This window comes from Phalacrocorax carbo, chromosome 2, assembly GCF_963921805.1.
Source record: "Phalacrocorax carbo chromosome 2, bPhaCar2.1, whole genome shotgun sequence".
NCBI lineage: Eukaryota > Metazoa > Chordata > Aves > Suliformes > Phalacrocoracidae > Phalacrocorax > Phalacrocorax carbo.
In genome coordinates this window covers 157056237-157076778 of record NC_087514.1, presented here as the reverse complement: position 1 = coordinate 157076778, position 20542 = coordinate 157056237, and the positions used below count along the sequence as shown (strand labels likewise).

The 20542-nt window shown below is 38.0% G+C and overlaps 1 protein-coding gene across 2 annotated transcripts in view; it reads right to left on the bottom strand.

Annotated features, from left to right (window-relative positions):
• ESYT2 (extended synaptotagmin 2) overlaps positions 1-20542 on the bottom strand; it is a 95430-nt gene that overhangs the window by 38569 nt on the left and 36319 nt on the right. For both annotated transcript variants that reach the window (XM_064445013.1, XM_064445014.1), the window contains exons 4-6: positions 19731-19807; positions 13815-13887; positions 12887-12976 (exon numbers count right to left, since the gene is read on the bottom strand). In XM_064445013.1, coding sequence (XP_064301083.1) covers positions 12887-12976; positions 13815-13887; positions 19731-19807 — 240 coding nt within the window. The remainder of the gene's footprint in view (positions 1-12886; positions 12977-13814; positions 13888-19730; positions 19808-20542) is intronic.

The window sequence follows — 20542 nt, the reverse complement described above, 5'->3', positions numbered from 1 at the left end:
AAGGTCCTATTTCAGGTGTCCCCCCTCTACAGAGAATCACACTAGATGCACGTGTGAGGGTAACTAAACTCAGCCTAAGCCATCTACTTGTTCACATACGTTTGTCATATCTGAAACTGTTAGAATCTAAAGTGAAAAATACTATCGTTAGTAGTTGTACAGAGCCCAATACAGAGACTGGTGACTTTCATCATTCTTCAGGTGAAAGTGTGAAAGTATCATTGGCTCCAGTTCTATTTTGTATTCAATGCCTTTTTTAAAGACATCTCATTTAAAACTAGTTTTGCCCACTTTCCATTAGAGTACTAGCAGGATTATTTTAATGAGAAAAGGCTAATCTACCTTATACAAGGAAAAGTGTGTACCTGAGCACATAATATGGAGGAACTCATGGGCTGTGGAATTCACATCATCACTTACCACATTTATCTGGCTATGCATCCACATTCTAATACATACTGAAAGTTCAACTAGTACATGTGAAAGTTTCCTCTACCTCTGAAAACACTGATTTTTAGAAAAAGCTTTTGAGAGACTTAGGTTATCAGGTTCATTTTCAAACAGACAAAAAGAAGTTTAAAAGCACTCATCCAGTTTGCTCAAGAGCCAATGTTTATACACTAAACCTCTGCCTTTCTTCCTCCAAGTTTATCTTCCACTAGCATACAATGCCTCTATCACTTATAGATCAGGCTGTCAGCCAAGCACTCACAGTAAGTTACACACAAGAGATGAACACAGTAGGAAAACAGTTTTGCAATTAACATTTTCAGCAAGGGAACACACAGTTAACAGCTGGATTGGAAAAGGTCCTCTTCAGGTAGGTGAGACGCTTAGTTTGCCAAGGCTCATCTATTTACGGAATGCTAGCAAGGCTAAGTGGTACTAACTCCTTGCAGAAGTGGATGAGATCTTACCTAAAACTCATACAGTACACTGAACAGTCTGCTTGTTTGTTTTTTTTTTTTTTTAAGGTGCTATGATTTCTTTTCTACATTAATATAAATTTAAAAGCTAAAAGGTTTTTAATTTCCAAATGCAAAGAAAAACTGTTAGAAAGAATTTGTTGTAAAACAGGTTATTTTAATTCGTACATAAGTTTTACTTGGCCAGTTCTACAATAACAAACTATGAGCTAGAACACACAGAACATTTGTATTTAAGAAAATTGAAGGTAATTTCAGTGTATGTGTTCTTAGGTCTCATGCTTACCTTAACTGTGAAAAAAGGTAAGATAATTAAATAACAAATAATTAATTAATGAATAATTAAGTAATTAAACCGGGATGGAAAGTCCAACTTAGCATGAATAACTACAGTTTTGTGCTACTTCCTCAATCCTGCATACCCCCAGGTGTTTAAGCAATATAACATACAAGTATCTTGCAGCAGCTGATAGGACTAACCACAATTTGTGCTTTCAGACTGGTTCTCATGTCAAAACTTGAAATTAGAACATAATGTTTTGTCACACTTTAAAAATCTACATAAGCTACCAAGGCTCTGGAAGAAGTGATTTTATACTGTTTTAGAACAAAGAACCCAATTTATTACATGATTTATTCCCTTTTTCACTATTCGTAGGCAAATTAGAAGGCAAACACACATCAAAAATATCTCAATAAAGTGGTCCTAAGATGTTCATACCTGCATCCCACATTTAACAGTTTTACCTGATGTTTTCAGAATAAGTAGAAAATAAGAAAATATTTGCATTTCCTTCTGATTTTTTCAGGCTTTGTTTAGTATATTGCATACAGCAGTTAACACGGCAACATCCTGTGTGTTCTCCTAAACAGACTTAACCAAATTAGTTAATTGAGCAATGTAATGCATGTTGAAATTCAGCATTGAGAAACATCTCCTACACTAGACTGAAACACATATCATCGTGGTTTCTGTATTAACTGCCACAACCCAAAGCAAAATAAAGAACCTGTGAGATACCACTGAACTGAAAGGTTTTCAATTTATGTGACCAAATGCATTTCCAAAGGTTGCAACACAGCATATGAAACAAATACAGTGCCCATGGTACCACCTCACTAACAATACTTTGATTATTACACCCCTCTTTTCAAAAACCATGCTACCAATTATTCTGTCCTCAGTCCTTAGACCATGAAGCATGTAAAAAATAATTATAAAAAATCCTGAAAAAATAGTGCTACTAAGAGTGTCCATTTAGACAAGAAATGCAATTAGTACATATAATATCAGAAAGCTCTATTCATCCACTTATTGTACAGGAATAATTACAAAGACAGAGGTCAATTTCAGTAATGTTAAAGACAAATCCTTTCCCATTCAAAGTGGGAGCTAAGAAATTAAAAAACATTACTAAGGCTAAGCACTTTACAGGATTATTAGAAGAGCTTTGCTAATAAATCTTAAGCCATGATATGTTTTGGAAGGAATATGAACCTTCAAGCTCCTGGCATAAATGAAGCTTTACCTACTTGAGCTTTGAAAGTAATTTCTCCTTGCAGGCAAGATTTGCTACATTTGCGCACCACCGTGCTTCCTTTCCAGTTCTACCAGAAAAGCCCAGCAGTAATGAAGCACATTGATATCACTGCAGTAACACACACTCTCTAATCTTAATCTACATATATTTGTGACACATGCTTTTTCCTTTTCATGTTGTTTTTTTTTTTATAGTTGTGGTGTTCTTCCCTCCCACCTCCCACATTCCTCTCAATAAGGTTGTTTCCAGTCTGCACTTTTGGCTTCCAAACTTCATCAGACTTCAGTATAAGATCCACCTTTTCTAACATAAGAAAAAAAGAGCTTTCCAAAAAGCAACACCAAGTTCAGACAAAAAAGCTTGTACTTGCAGTAGCATGGAAATAGCACTGACAGCAAACAAACTCACAGTAGAGAGAGAAGAAAGTAGTCAAATCTATTCATTGCTTGGTACACAAGAGGGAGACCATCCAGTCACAGTCCAGTCAAATAACACGGATTTTCATTCTATATTTTGGGCATTATCATATCACCACTTGCTGGAGAGGAAAAAGACCCCCTAACTTGTTGTTCTGACAGTAAGTTAAAGCAATGCCACCACCCTATCAAACTTAAGAGCCCTATGGAGAAAAAGGCAGCAAGCAAAATACTCCCAGTTGATGAATCATTTTTTGAAGCACTGAATATAAAACATTCCATACTTTAAAAAAAGTTTTGGCCTATAAATCTCAAAAATAGCTCAACAATATCATTTCCTTCTCTGCCACCACTTTGAGCAATGCATAATTCTCTTTAGCTAAATTCAGGGAATGCCAGCTGGTTCTCTGTGGCAGAACTAACAGGGCACTGGAAAGACTGCATTCAGGATTTGTCACCAACAGAAACTACCAGGAGCCAAAAATGATGTGGTGTCTTTCCACAACACAACCAAGGGAGGTGATATGCCTTGCAGAGACTGTTAACAACCAGCTCACCGGCTTAGAGTGAGATTTCAGACACCACTTATACTTTCCGATGAAGCAGTATGTGTACTGTGTTACTCAAAGCTCTTTTCAGTTCTTCCTCTGCTCAGAGCAGTGAAAACAAATTACGTTTCCTCCCTGAAAACCAAGAAATTTGTGTCTTATCAAGGCTCTGTACTGAGAACTAACACAACACATGCTAAAAAGTGTACACGTTCTGACGCACAAATCTTTCTTGCTCCTGTAGACATTTTATGTAAGTTGAAGGAAAGGGAAAGGAACATAAAATCTTTATGTGGGAAACCAGTGATTGTCCAACATTGTTAACAGCTAAAAACTGATTAGATGTCTTTGTACTCATAAGGTATGGTGACTCTGTTATTGCACCTGCTAGCAAAACACATCTACATTTAAACGTGGACTTAGTCCAAAGCTTGGGCTCATAGGCTGTCCTAGGCTTACCGGTTTAGGCCCTGAGCTAGCAGTAAAGGCAGCCAGAGAGCTGTGATCTGATGAGGCAGACACAGGAGTCTGGACACACAGCTGAAGTCTGGAACTACTAGCACACACAAAGGACTACTTATATTCTGAGTTCAAAGTGAAGCTGTCCACAGTAAGCAGGGAAGATGAAGGTAAGAAAGGCTGCCAGTTGCTCCATACTGGGCTGCTAGATGTCTGATTGGGGCACCACCAGAGCCAGAAATTACACCTCTCCCAAGAGCAGCTGAACCTACTGAGCAGAGAAGTGTTTAGCATCGGGGGAGATAGTGCGAGCAGCGATGCAGCAAGGGCACTGATGAAACACCTTCTCCTAGCCTTTCTTGCAAAGGGGAAAGGACCCCCACGTGGAAAAAATATTCAAAACTGGTTTTCAAACTTTACTAGCTGACTTTGATCCAAATATTAGAGCTATGTTTCAAAACCCACCTTACCTATTTTGCATTTTAAGAAAATCCAGTGATTAAGTGTTTTGGGGTACCTCAAAACCCTGGCTGACTTAAGGTCTCATCACAGGGTAATGTAATTTTGGAATTTATCAAACATTCAACCAAGACCAGATATCATGCAGAATCATATTTTATATCATGTAGAATCACCTTATATGGTGGAAATCCCAGCATAAACTAGGACTTCTAAATATTTACTGAGTTTTCCTGTGCTTGCTATTTCCTTCCTTCCTTAACATCTTCTATTCACAGTATTTGAGACTGTTGAGTATGCTTAAAAAAAAAGCCCTCAAACCCACTAACATGGGAATTCACCTACATAACACAGTGGCTGAAGCATCATGAAAAGTACGAAGTTTCCAAAGCTTATTCTAGAGAGAGCTTGTGGAAAACAGAAATGGAAAGTTCTCATACATTTTTCACATGTAAGAGATGGAGAGAGTTGGTTGCGTGTAATGCTTATTAATCATCTGGAAAAGTGATGGTAAAGAGAACTGGAAAACTAAACAAAAGAATTTGCTATTTACTATGCTGCTTTTTCTACTTCAAGAGACTATGAAAAAGGTCAAGATCATATAATATGCAAGTTGTGTATTTTAGTGTTGATAAAGAAAAATAATGCAAATGAATAAACACACAGTATTCAAATTCACTCTTGGGGAAATAGGCATGCAGATGTCACAGAAAACACATAAAGCTCTACTTCAATCTGTTACTACATTCATGAGTTTGATAAATCCCTGAATAAGCGAGATGCAACACAGAACAGGTGTCAGGATGGATTAGTAGATTCAGGAATAATTCTGATGTTCATATATGTTTAAACAAACAGTAATAGAACAATCTTCCTAAAACTCTGTGAAGATTAACAGCCTGTGAAGTTGGGATTTTAACTAAGAGCAAAAATGAGGAATACAAATTGGACAGAATTGATAGCATGGAATTATTCACCTTTTGTTAGAATGAAAGAAATAGAATATTGTAAAGATGGGACTTTACACAGTGACTCTGGGCTGTGGGTCCACTGCAGACTGCACTTGGAACCAGCTATATAATTCCTTCTCAGCTTCCCTAATGTTACACAGCCTTCTCACAACCTCCTGCAGCTCAGCCAACTGCTGCAGAAGGTCCTCCACCTTGGCACACCTTTTGCAGGCAGGTCTGCTGCCTGCCCCTGCCCCAGGAGAAAGGTCTGGGCACTCCCTGCCATCTGAGGCCTGCACTGCAGCCTCTCCCTTCAGCAGCTCCACCTGTGCGGAGGCACCAGCCACTGCTGGGGTCGATGGTGCAACCCCCCAGCCAGAGCTGCAGCCTTTGCTCTCAGACGAGCGCCCACCATTCTGCCTTGAGGGTCAGACGGGATGAGCACCCTTGCCCTGTGCAGGTGGTCACAGAACGGTGCCCGGTTGCTGGGTTATGTGTACTTCAGGTCCCCGACTCGGCCAGTGGAACGCCCGCCTTTGAAGAGGCACGCTCCCGCCTGACCTGAGGCACCAGGCCCTGGCTGACACACCACGCTCTTTGCCCGCTCTGTTGGCAGCGCTCCTGGTCGCCAGCGCTCCCCAGGCTGCTTTTTACAGGTGTGGGGGTGGTTGTGGTTGCTCTGGCAATGCCCAGGCCTTGTAATTTCTCTTATGATATTCACAATTTATGCTTTTGTGATTTCTTCTGTGTTACACTGTAAGAGTTTAAAAAGCCATACGTATCCCTGCAGCCTATAAGAAAAGGTGGACTAAAAACTGATGAGCGTTTTTATGTATTTGGTGCCTTTACAAAGGGAAAAGAATGTACTGGAATGCAGAATATACGGGGCCATTACTGAGGTTCATAACAGCACAAAATGCAGCCTCTCAACACTGCCAACCTTGTGGCTTGATTTGGCTGCCATAAACACTGCTAGTTCTCAGAAGAGAAGCCACAAAGTATTTTAAAATGCTGATGAACAACTTCCTGCTAATCAAGTTATGGAAGCATAAGATTTCTGCAGGACAGATTTAAGGTCTGCTAAAGGGCACGATGATACAATTCCATGGCATAAGTTCTGTTTCTTCTCAGAAATTTTTTATAAGAAGGGGACTAATATGCTCTCATCTGTTAACCTGCAAATGGTCATGCAGAAATATAGTCCACTTTGTCTGCTAGTAGAGTGCTCTACAATGCTAAAGTACTAAATTATTTCAATAATGTTAGCAAGTAACAGTATCCAGTGTATTTCCCCAGAAAACATATAATATACTCAGCCTCTCAAACAAGGCTTGACTATACAGTACCACAGGAAGTAGAAATCACACCGTTTGCCATCCCTGCTATAGGAGACACAGCATAACTCTGTACAGGAACTGTGTTTAACACTAGTAAGTTTTTCAGCGATACCTGTCTAAGGATTTAAGTGAGACAATTGCTACAGAGATAAAATATATTAGTTATGGGGTAAGAGACAGAGCAGGCAAGTCTCCCACTCAGTGTTATTGTCTCCTATACCAGTGTTGAAACTTCTGCTCCTGAAGGAGGCTGGTTAAGGGACATAAGCTGGCAGAATATTAAACACAACAAGAAGTGACTAGTTTCCTGTCCTTCAGATGTATTTTAGCATCTTGAATTGGCTCACTAGGGAGTCAGGGAGTCAGTAGCAAGCAGTAGAAAGTAGAGGAAATCGGTTTGAACTGTAGCTTTGAGTAGTTGACTCTATGGAGAATATAGCAAGGTGCACTGGGTTTTTGTAAGACCAACTGTGATGGCACTTAAAACATTCCATAAGCTATCAAAAATTAACAAAATTTAAATTATAGCAAATTATAAGTATAAAAAGTAACAGTGCAAATCACTGACTTTATAAGCAACGAGACAAATATTATAGCAGTACCTACACTTCAGAATTTATCCATGTGTTCCACAAACCCCTTTAAAACAGGTTAAAAAGTTTTGAAGCAAAGATACTGACAGTCTCATACAGCATTTTTGATCAACTAAATGCAAACCGAAACAACATTCTGCTGCATTCTACATAACCACTTAATGGCTTTTTCTAGCCATTTCACTAGGGCACATTCTTGGTGCAAGCACTCCTTTTGAGTCTAATTTTCATCAGTACTGGCAATTTTGAAAATGACATCCAGCACTAAACCTTCCAAAGGTGGCCAATATGAAATGAAACTTAACAAATATTAAATAAATCAAAACTACAGGACAGACCCAATCTACAAAGTGAGTAGAGGGAAAGCAGTGCTCAAGTCAGCAAGTGGAGGGCTAAAGTGTGAATGTAAAAATGAGAGCTTTGGAAGAGTTGCCCACTTTTCCTGGAAGGCATCCTGTTGTGGAAGACATAGCTGTTGTTTTTTTAGAGGAATAATATTGGTATTTTCATGTGTCTGTTGTAGGTTTTTTTTTAAAAGAGAAAAGGGTTGTGTTAGGACACACCTTCAAGTATGCCACTAAACAAGCTTTTGAAAATTACCAATTTGCAGTACAGCTATAAGCCACATACATTTCTATAAGTGAACCAAAAATCAAAATAATTAACTGTGATATTTTATTCTAACAGTAAAACTACACTTAAAGAAGCAGAATATATGGTAAATATACATACGTTAACATAATGAGAAGTAATGCAAATCCTGACTCTTTACACAGTACTAACTTCTCTCTAGCATTGAAGCTCAGAGATTTAAAAGACTACTTCAAAACATTAGAATGCACATATTTCTCTCTCCTGAAATCTCGTATATATTTGGACATATTTTACAAGCTGCTGAAACATTTAGTACCTTCTTCACAATAACAACAACAGAATATAGTATTTTAGAAGTTTCATACAAAGTAAAAACTCTCACAGCATCAAAACCTTCATGCATTACTCACAAATACAAGACTGGTAAACTCATTAAACAAGTATGTTAGGAACTATTAATTTAGGCAGTGTTGCCTTATATAGTCATTAAGGCCAGCAAACAGATGATACAGAGCAAGAGGAACTGTTGCCAGTTACTTTAGACTGGAAAATATGAGAACAAAATCTAATGCTAGCTGCCAACTAATTTCTCTTCTAACAAAAATATTGAAGAAAAGCTTTCCTTGGCTGCAGCCACTTTCTCTGTAGTAAAAGGGCAGAATTTGGTTATTGCTATAATAAGCATTATTTTACATTTTTCTACAGAAGTTAGAAAAATAAATGCCAAGACGACACACTGCAGTGGGGAGAGAAGCCTGCTTTGGAAAAAATAAACATCCATGTATAACCGTCAAAGTTGCGGAATAGCTTAATTCAAAAGTATATTTTTTGAACAATCCACCCTTAAGTTTGCTTGGACCTTGACCACTAGCTTAGTTTTTAAGTGAAAGCAGGGTGGAAAATACTTTTATTATATTTGTAACTGAATACTTTTGGGGAGGGATTGACTCATTAATTTTCATACTGCAGTCTACTTCCCATCCTTTTTTGTGCACTGAGTCAACCAGATCCCTAATAAAGTGGCATGGGAGTAGAATAAGATTACCCTGGACAGTGTCTTTCACAAAGTGACATGCTTAGAAAGGTACTAACCACAAGTGAGGGGTGTTTCATATGATATATTTTCAGTTTACTATCTCAGGTCCAAGTTGTCCGAGTTAAGTACTCAGCAAATGCAGGGTACTTAGTATGGATCAGGGACAGAAAGGCCTGGGCACAGGTACTGGAGCTAAAGGCGGACTGGAAGGGTATCTGGGACTACCAGAAATGAGAGGTTCAGACAAATGCTACCAGAGCACAATGCTGAGACTGGGAAACAGCAAGTGTCAGGAACTGCTTACGAGCACACCTGCTGCTGATCTCTCCCTCCCTATCTTCTGCTAGCTTTCCAACCCCTTCCCTAGAAAGCAAGAAAGAAACAGCAGCTGCAGGAGGTACCCCAGGAAAGGAGTGCAGACATACTGCATCAGGTCATGGCTCCGGCACTGAGTGTGTCATTACAGCTTCTGCAGAAGGACTATACACTAGTTTCTTTCTCAGTGAATACAAAACAAAACTGAGAGGCAACACAAACCACATCTACAACATGAAGAAATATTATCCCTGGAGAAAAAATGTAAAGCCTCCATCCACAAAGCTAAACTCCTCTCCCTGCTCCTCTAAAATAGACTAGTTTTGCATTTAAATTGTTTATTGGATGGTCCCTGTAATGAGCTGGGCACTGTACTGAGTGTGGAAATTGGGAGAGCACTAAATAGCAAAATAATATCACAGAGTATGCTAACAATGACACAGTGCAGCCTACCATACAGTGGTGTTTAAATGGTAGGGCAGTGTTCAACCTTTGTCATGGCCCTGCTTGCTTTGTTAGTATAAACATGAACATTAACAGATGCCCCACATTCATACTGCTCAGCCAGAGGGTAAAAATGAGACAAAACTTAAGCAGCCATCTCCTAATATTTAGACTCACTTCACAGAAGTGTGTGGAAATCCGAATTTGGTTCATCCCGATGTAGCTCCCCAAACCTTACCAAATAAGAGCAATGTTGTTTTATCACTTTAGCATGAACTATTTCACTTTTACAAAAAAAAAAAAAAAAAATCACTAAATTATCCAGAAAACATTTCCAACTTCTTGCATGTTTTACTAAGATTTAAGTCTACATTCCCTCTACCCAAGCACACATAGTTTCTCTAGACACATGAAAAAAGCCACATAAATGATGCAAGTGACACCATCCTAGGATATACGTGAACACCCATACAAACCTACTTTTTCAACAAGTTAGCAAAAATTTATCATAGGACATTTGTTCAAAAGAATTGTGTTACAAGAGTGCAATTTCATTGAAGAAAATAACAAAAGCTGTTGAAGTAAAGAATTCACTCCCACACCCCCCAAACCTTGAAAATTAGATCAACTTTTTAGATCTGCAGACTGCTGAGGAAACCAAGATGATCAATCTGAGATGGTTTCAAAGTGCCTAAACCCATACACTTCTAATTTACGACCTAGCATAGTCTGAAACAATTAAATCTTGACATCACAAGTTTTACTGTTTAATTAGAACATATCCAAGAAACAAAAGCTTCCAATGGAAAACATACTTCCAAGTACGAAGCTGGAACAGTTAATTTCTTTAAAGAAGCCTGTGTAGCGTATGAATTTTCATGATGTTCACATTTTCTATTAAGCTCTCCTACTGATGCTTATCAAAAACAGTATCAAACTTCAAATCACAGAAACTGCCTTAAACACATGTACATCAAAGAATTTTCTGTCAGCAAGCGTGTAATGTGTGTTATGTTCTCCATATTTTTCTGAAGTAAGACTGTTGTATGGGCTTTGCATCATCTGTGAACACTTCTCAATGCATTTCTAGATTAAAAAAGAAATTTCCTGGAAGTAGTAAAACCTAGACTAGAATTACTGTCATATAAGATTTAATTAAATTAAAACTGTAGAGTATTTGTTACTCACTTTCAGCCACTGAAAATCACATGTGCTATCTATCCTCTGCTCTTCTACCAATGCTGCACCAATTTACCAACAGACATGCTGGTGCTTGTCAGCCAATCTTACCTGTGAGATTCAGACTACTGCTCCTGAAGTGAAACAATCACTCCAAGGCGGAACAATCCACTATCTATAGTGCCTTATCACAGCGCAAATTTCACTGACATACATCTATCATTTTAATGTAGAGGAAAGTGTTGAACTGAAGTTGTATGACTACACCACCCAGGTTCCCTGCTTTCAAAAACAGTATTAGTTTCAAGCTTGACACTTAGTGTATTTTTTAAAAATCATATTGAAGCTCAGCATGAAAAGGCAAGACAGCCATATAAAACATGGCTTCTCATGAAAAGTAACTATCAGGTCACTTGTGATAGGCCAGAACTCAGAAAAGTTTGTAGCCTTAGAAAACTTTCCTTGACTCATTTTCTTCGAATTACTCAGATGCAGTTTTCTTTCTCTTCAGTGAGCTAAGAATTATTCTCTTTAATTCTCTTAACTCAAGAGAACTTAAATATGTCTGGAATGACTACAGTGTTACTGAATCCTGCAAGAATGCACATCATTTTGGTGCCAGACTCCATGATACAAATTGATATTGGCTGAGCCAAAAAATCCCCAGCTACTTTCATTGCTGTTTGGGTAGTAAAGAACTGGGAACCCTAGGAAAGATTTCTAAAGTATATTACAGTTTCATTTAGATAAAGAAAACAGTTACTTCTACAAAAAAAGGTGGTAAAACACAGTAGAATCCTATAAAAATGCTAGAAGACCTTGAAAGCAATTTCAGTTTGTACATAATTATATTATTTAAAATTAAAACCTTTTTCAATTACTAAGAAGTATTTTGACTCTTACTGAGTCACGGTAACCCGCCCACCTTCTACAAAACTCACTAGGTTGGATACAACCTTAAGAGCCTGTCTGTGTGAATGGTTCTGGAAGAGCTACACTTAGATCAATCCTAATACATGCAGGTCCAATCTCTTCTTAAGAAACATCAGTGGCAGAGATCCACAGTGTCTCCAGGCAGCTATTAGAGCACTTCACTACCACTGCCATTCAGGCCTTCCCTCATCCTCCTTGACCAGCCTGAATCTTCTCACTGCAATTATTTGTTAACCTATCTGCTACAGATAAACAGAATAGATTGCATGTTTCTTTTCTGTAAGAGCCTTCAACATTTTTGAAGAACATGTTTAGTTTAGAGAAGACTGAGGAGAACAACTCCCATTCTTTTGGTCTGTCCTTGAGGGTCAAGTTTATTCTCATCTCCCTACTCTGGACACTCTCCAACTGGTTGGTATCTTTGTTAAGTGCTGTGCCTAAAATCGAACACATCGTGTGGATTATCCTCTTGTTTACACATGCTAGTCTAGCTGTATCATTCTCATACCAGCAAGACCTTGTTGGCTTACCTTTGTTTCACTGTTATTCCTGCCCAAATGTGTACTTTGGCTTAGCACGTATTCCAGTTGAATGACGTGACACCCTCTCCCCCTCCAACTTCTGCTGCTGGCATAATCATTTTGAATTCAAATTCCATCTCACTATGGGTCATTGGTAAATGTAATGGAAATTGCCCACCTGCTGTCTAGGATAAAACCTTCTATCATCATAGTGGGTAATTAATACATCCATTCTGATTTTAATTTGTGGTATGGTTTTCAAAACAACCTTGCACAGACCTTGTGGAATTTTAACTTAGATCACAGTCACCTGCAGAGCGTCATGAAAAACAGCAACAAAAGATTTTTTACAAACAACCTAGAAGGTATCTATTGATCTTCCCCTATCCAGAAGACTTGTAAGAAAAATTTGACAGCTTTGACAAAATACACTTCATAATTCCAAGGTAATTATCATTTATCTTGGTTTCTTCTAGTATTCATAAAATTTGCCCATTATTTTTCTGGTAAAGTTCAACCAAATGGTAGCAATTTCCCAAATTCTTCCCTTTTGCTGCTTAATTCTTGCTCCATCATTTTCTGACTACTGTCATCAGCACTCTAAAAAGAGTAGAAGCAGAGATAAAAGTACTTACAGGTTTCCTGAGGAAAAAGAGGGATAGTGCTCCAATTAGGGGCATGTCTCCAATTAGTGGTTCCAGGATAACCCTCATAGTGCCATGGATCTGTGGAAGGGGAGGGAAAAAAAGGCAATGGAATTTATTTCAGTTCAAGTTTTAAATAAAGTTTATTCACTGGCAATGCTCACGCTTCTAGTTCATTAAATTGTTTGTTATGGAAGAATTTTATATGTATAGCTTTCCATGTCATACAAACCCAAAAAATTTACCACAGGCACTAAAATAGTTGGGCTTACAAATTCATTACATTCATCTACATGATGCTGTGTCACGTTAGTGGTTATTTTGCTAAAAATACGAAGCAGATTATTTATACATACAGCTCAATGTAAACAAATGTGGCACAAGCCAATATAATGACAACCACAGGTACTAGAACATAAGTACGTAAATGCTTATAGGTATGTCAAGACACCCCACACCCCACACCCCCCACCCCCCCCCAAAAAAAAGCATACTGTTTTTCCTCATTAGAGAGGTCTGTTATCAGAAAGTTAAGGAAATTTGAGGAATTATATCAGACGGCAAGGCATCTAACATTGAAATATTAAATAAAACAGAACTTTAAGCTCCATGTTCCCTTTACAAACCTACATATCACATGAACAGTGGCTCGATGTGAAATTATCTCCATCTCTTCCAGTAGAAAATGTAATATATTTAACACAGTTCTACATCTGAAAGGAATTTACCCTTTCAGCTACGGTCTGTTACTGAAATTATTATGCAACCTCAGTATTATGCAACTGAGAAAAAAAATAGTAAGCAACAAAACTACACAATTACTGGTTCTTTCTTACAAACCATTTCATCAGAAAACAATGATTCAGTGGTGACTCGATACCAAAGTGCAAAAAAAAACCCAAACCACCCAGAATTTCACCTGTATACTTTTCACACCAGCTCTGCAGAAGTATCTCTTGATCTCCAAATCAATTTCACAGTTTCCAACAAAACTAAAAACAAAAAAGAAAGTATGCACTTCATTTTTATGGACTAAACTGCAATACACAGTTCTGTTTTGCACAGTCATGACAATATATTTTCTATCTCAGTCTACGCATAAAAAATGTATGTTAAAACATTACAACATATAACAAAGTCAAGATATTAAAAAAATTACATCCCCTTCAAAATATCATCACTGTCATCAAAATCACTCAAACTAATACAGAGGTATGTTGTCATCTCCAGAAGCATGCATAAAAGAAAACACGCAAGCAGCCTTACTTTTGGGAAGAAACAGGCACAGAATTCATACTCCATTTCAGGAAAGCTCTACATAGGTCTCATTGATAGTACATGTACCCAAATCCACTCTCATCTAGTATAATGATGAGATGCACTAGACAGAAACGGTTATTTTGCTAAAGCTCAAAGATGTCCAAAATGTTCAGACTTGCAAAAACAGTCATATTTAGAAGTTTGGTAAACTGGCCATGCTGAGCTGGATGATCCATTACGCAAGGTTTAAGCCAAAAACGGTTCAGCGCTTTCTCAATGGAAAAAAGGAGGCAGGAAGCAAAGTAGAAAATTATATATTAAAAATGATGCGCATTTTTCCCTGAACAGCTCTTGCATCCCATTTTGGGGGATGCAAGGTCAAGTGCTTGAAATTTTGCTCATGCTGCCCTATATCTCAGAGATAATCTGTAGAGATGGTAAAAAAACCTCTATTTTGCCCATACCTCAAGGCTAAAAGATTACTCGCACACAACTCTGACTCAGATTTTGCAGTTGCTTTTCCTGAAGCTCCATGCAGGTCAAGCATGTACCCACAGAATTGGGCAGATCTTTTCCAAGAACTGCTGCTGCTGTTAGGAGCCACATTGGGTCAGAAAACAAACTAATTCTGAGACTCAACAAGGAATTTAGGAAGAAAGCTTGAAACTCTGATTTAGCAAGGGAGTTTGTCAATGATCCTACAGAATGAGAGCTAAAACCAAAACCCAACAGATTGAATACCAAGCTACAGCTAAGGAGAGACTGGCTGGACAAGAAGACTGGCTAAGAAGATCTAGGTTATGACAAAAGGACAAATGAAATCTGAAAAGCCTTCTGAACAGACCATCCAGTTAAAGAAAATGGAAGAAGGAACAAAGTGGGGAGGAGATAAGGCAGCTTAAAGCTGGACACTGCTGGGAGTGGGAGGGAATTTATTTCCTCTTAGGGCATCCTGTTCCAGATTCTGCAGTAGAGCCAAGGCTTCCTCACATTAGGTTCCTCAGACCTAGCCTGCACAATGAAAAACTGTTCAGCTGTGTTTAGGACTCTGATGGAATCTTATTACAGAAATGTCTGGGAAGTTATGAAGAAAAATGGATTTGCTGTCTTCATGGGGCCATTTTAGGATCAAGTCAAGTTAAAATAAATTACTCTCACAGCAAGAGCATAACAGCAGGACTCCTGCCCTCTCCCCCCAACAATCGATTGCTACAAGGTACTATCAAAAGAAAATGAAGGTGAGAGTTGCTGCATTCAGGATATCCATTATTCAACTCATCTGTATCCTCCTGTGCTCTGTGTGTGATGTTGCTGCCTACGGGATTTCAAGCAAAAGCAAATCTTATCAATCCTTTATACAGAAATAAACAATAGTACCGAGACATTCTTATAAACATCCAACATTGGAATTTATTTTGGACTGTTCAAAAGGTAACACTATGCAGAATCACTTTGGTACAATGACCAGTTAGGGGAACTTGAAGACAACATGACAGGGGTCTATGCGAAAGGAAGGTGACCGCTGCTTTCCCTGGAAAGAATGTAGTGTGACCGTACAGTTTAAAAATAGGTATATAATTTTTAACACACTATTTAAAACGATGTAATTGCTATTTTTACCTATCTAACTATATATAGAGATAGTAGAGATATATATAAATACACACACACATGTAAGTAATTGCATAACAACATGACACAGAGAAGCAAGGTCAATTAAAACCTGCAGCTGAAACCTCAATCTTGGCACTTTGTAGCCTCAGAACTATTTGTGTTATGAAGACTGGGAAGCAATATGCTCAGCTGAAAATCCGTAATAACATGACAAATTGAAGTAAAAATAGTAACAAACTGCATTGGAGGGTAATAACCTTATAACCTTTTAGCCTTATTATAAAGTTAAACATGGTTTTATTCCCTAAGATACTTGGCCGGGTCCATTAACAGTCGATGCCATACAGAATTCCACTGTAACATAACATACAACTTCAAGGCTCATTTAGCAAGCAAATTCTATACATTCGGATCATAATATCCCAGAAGTATTTATGACCCCTGTAATGTACAGATCACTGAGATAGATTACAGTTTAATGAGGACAGTCTTGCAGGAATATAACAGCAGCTGTACTGAATCAGACGAGAAGCACAGTATACTGTATGTGGTCATGGTAGCCCATAAAAGCCAGAAGGAAAACAAACAAATGAAGAACAGGACAAAAGTATTTCCCGGATAACAATGATGGGTGATTCTGCACTATGGACTATCTTCATTGTTTTCTGGAAGGTCTTTAGAAGGTCTTTTGACCCCATTTTTACATCAATCTTCTGCCAGTACAACGGTAGTGACTTCCTCCATTCAAGCAGACACGTGAAAAAAAAAATGTATTTCTGTGTGTTTAAATCTGCAGCCTAAAACTTTCTTTTAGTGCCTTTACTTTTTGTGTTATGAGAAGGTGAAAAACCTCAGCTGTACGCTATTAACAAGTATTTCCTCTATCTCTCAGTCCTTTTTGGCTTTCTTTACTACATTTCTTCACATTTAATTTGACAGAGTTTATCTTGTCTTCTGTTGATCCATAACCTTTAATTTTCCCCAAGTGTTTACTACGTTCATGCACTTTAGTAAATCTAAGATTTCTATTTATTAACAATTTATTTAGACTTTATCTTCATTTGCTCAAGAGTTAAAATTTTTCCCTTGTGCATCTTTGTCACCAGAAACAAGACTTTTAAATTGTAACGTGAGTTTTGACAATTTTTTTAACATAAAGCTACAGTAAGAGAAAGGTAAAGTGCTCCCTTTGCAAATGTGGTCCTGAAATTGAACCTGTAAATACAATTTCCAATGACTGCTTTGTGGATTAGGTAGTCAAGCTGCTTACTAGAGTAAAGTTCTTAACTGGATCCTGAGCGATGCAAAGGACCTGTTTCAAAAGGTTCTGAAAAACACTGAAGCGATGATCATACTGCACTCGATTTCCTTGCAGAAACAATAAAAACTAAAATAAAACACACTCCTTTTGCAATTAAACTTAAAAGTAAAAACCAAAAAAACTCAAGGAGGATGCAAAAACTACTGAAGTGTTTTGGAATCAAATAGAAACTACTTAAAAGTACTGTATGGAAGGTCCAAAGCAAATGCATATACTCCGTCACAAACAACTGACAGTAGAAAGGGCTAAAGGAGGCCACGACAGTGGAACAGCAGGATAAAAGGAGATTATTAAAAGAATTAATGTACTTTTAAAAAATTAAAAATGTAAATAAAGTCAAATCTTTCTTCTTCCTCCCCCCTCCCCTGCCACACCCCCCACGGGGCTTGGCTTCGTACAGCTACGCTTATGTATGTTTAGAGAGATTGTTTTCCTTCTCAATTGTATTTAGGGAATGAAGGGTTTATAGAAAGCCCCTAACTTTAAACTTAAAAATAAACTAAAATTAGAAGAAACTGATTTATCTGGAGATTAAAATCTACAGGGATAAATACTCCAAAGGACAGGCTTCCCCAGCAGTAAGACTGTTCTTTATAATCTTGCAAAACTGAACTAAAGTTCATTCCCTAAGAAACAGTTCAGAGTTGGTGTCTGTACATAACTCTATATCTAAACATGCCGGAACATTAGAGACTCTTATTCTTTCTTCCTGTTACTACTGAAACAATACCAGTGATAGACTCTTAGAGGACATTTTAAAGAAAAAAAAAAAGAAAAAAGCAAACAGTAATAATTGATACTGGGGTGCCATCTGTCTTAAATGTGCATAAGTAAAAGCCTTTGGAAAAGAGCCCTTTCCCAATGAGAAGGTGTCAAGGACAAGTCTTAAATATGAAATGGGACTGACTTTGATGGGGGTTTTGTCTAAGCCCCCATAGCTCTCTTGTTTCTGTTTTCTTCCTGGAGGCCTATGCCACTGGCAGTAGGGACAGGCTGTTGGGGTAAACGGGCATCTAGCTGACTCTGCACTATTATTGTTATTTAAACCACTTCAAGGAATTTATTTCAGCCTTTTAGACTGGATTCTACTCCAGCTGTTATCACTTCTCTAAGTAGGTTACAATGTAATGCAATGAGACATATGGGTAAAGATTTCCTTCAGGTCTAGGTAATAGGACATTATTCCTGAAATTTTTGTACAAAGCTATTGTCCTTTTTACATTTATCTGTGCCAGCCTACTTCACGACGATGAGCAGGAGGGGAAAAAAATAAATAAAAAAGGAACATTGGGTTTACCCTCTCCTCCTGCTTTATGCTTTAAAGGGAAGAAGTAGTCTTGAGAGACATGGCCCCTCAAGTGTCTCAAAAATAAGTTCTCAAAAACAATTTCTCTTCACTGTGTCCATAGTGGTCAAACAAGTCTGTTTTCCTGAGGGCTTAAATCTGAAGAGGTGAGGCTGTTCTCACAGCTGCTATCAAAATGACAACAAAGAGAAAACTGAAGGAAATTCCTCCATTGGGGCTAACAGCAGCCATCCAGTGAAACAAGCTCTCAAGAGACAATCCTGCTGTATTTTGTCCAGCAACACCAATCCTTGGTTTGGATAGCTGTCTTTTTCCTACAGAAATAAAGTGGTTCAATTCAATAAGGACTGTGCCCTACTCACAGACATAGCTCTCACCCTCCTCTGAAACCCAGGAAAGGATGCATCAGCATCTTCTCTTATCACTCCAGGGCCCAGCTTTGACAAAGCAGCACAGGCTTCAACAGAGCTGAGATTTAGATAAATAATTCAAAATTAAGAATAACCAAGTTCAAACTTTGGGAGTGACTCTGAAATAGAAAAGCTGAGAGGCCTCATTAACCTTCTGGCTACTGCCAGAGAAGCAGCATGAAACCCAGAAGGTTGCTCTTTGCTGGGGCATCAGCAACTGACAAATCCAGCCTTTCCACAAGCTACAAACAGGCAAAAGCAGTCACTGTAACACACACCTGTGATGGTCAAGCATAAAAACATGGCTGGGTTCACTGACTGAATTTTCAAAAAACTCTGTAACTGTGTTGAGAAAGACTTTGGCAAATGGTGGGTAGATCTATTTTTAAACCAATATACATGGGGTCATGATGAAAGGGCAAAGAAACCTGAAGCAGTGGAGCACAGTCACTCTGGCATTATATAATACATAGATTTACTTCAGTTAGTGGTATGAGCACAAGCTATTCTGTAACTATCATTCTCTTTTTCTAATATGGTGTTTATAAAAAAAAATCTAAATAACTGAGAAAAGTAAAAATTCCCAAACATCCTATATCCTGAATTTCAGACTGGACTAAACTTCACAGCAGAGTTTTAATACCTTAGAAAAAAAAATTCAAAAGATAGTGCTTTAGCTTTAGAAAGTTTTTTTTTTATTAACCAAAATTGCTTTAACAATGGAGTCACACTAAGTTGATATACTACTTCCCTCAGATAAATTCTATTTACAGCATGTAGTTGCTTCCTCCTTTCATATACAGTTAGAACTAACTGCATTTGTGTAATGAAGCAATTCTTCTCCTTTCAGGCCAACACAACTGCCAGATCAAACAAAGCACATATTATAAAGCATAGACTCCATTTTAATATGATAAAGTTTACCTGATTTGAAGATCCAAAATGATCTGCCGTTTGTCCACATTTTCAGTGTACACTTTTACACCATTTATCCGCAGAGGCTGAAACAATGAAACAATGAAGCAAGTAGAAGTTGGATCCTTTTACTGAACTATACGATATTAAACTCTTAACTTCAAAATAAAGGTGGATATACGCACATTCAAGCCTTAAGTTAAGAATTTACTGTAAGTGTTATTAAAAGGTGTGAAGCAAAGCTATCAATTTAGCTCAAAACATTATTTCATGGGTAAAAATTACCTTGCTAGGATCCACCCAAACACAACCCTTCTGGCAATTACCCTGGGTTTAGACAACTAGATTTCAAGATTAACCAAAGATTTAATATCAAGCTTTCCCTCTCCCTGCAACAAACACCTCATTTCTCTGTACTAGTATATGTCTAACACTCCCAGATTAAGCATCCTTTTCTGTGCAACTAAAACAAGCTAAAATTAATTCACAAAAATGTAGTTGTCTTAAGCAAAATTTAGTTGGAACGGATGGAAAATAATCCATAACCCCCACAAGAAGTTGTGCCAACCACTCTGTGCTCTCTCTCTAAACTGCTGCGTTCGCGCTCTCCCTCTCACACAGAAGCAACACATATCAATCAAACATCCCCAAGACTCATTCATCAAATACTAGGTGGGAGTGGATGACCAATGACCTTGTTAGCACCAACTCCTACCACATCTTGATTTTTTTCTTTCTGGAAAAATTGCCATATTCTTATTTACACCTTTTTAGTAATTTACATAAAATGGAAATCTCACTGCTGTCAGATTCCCGCTGTG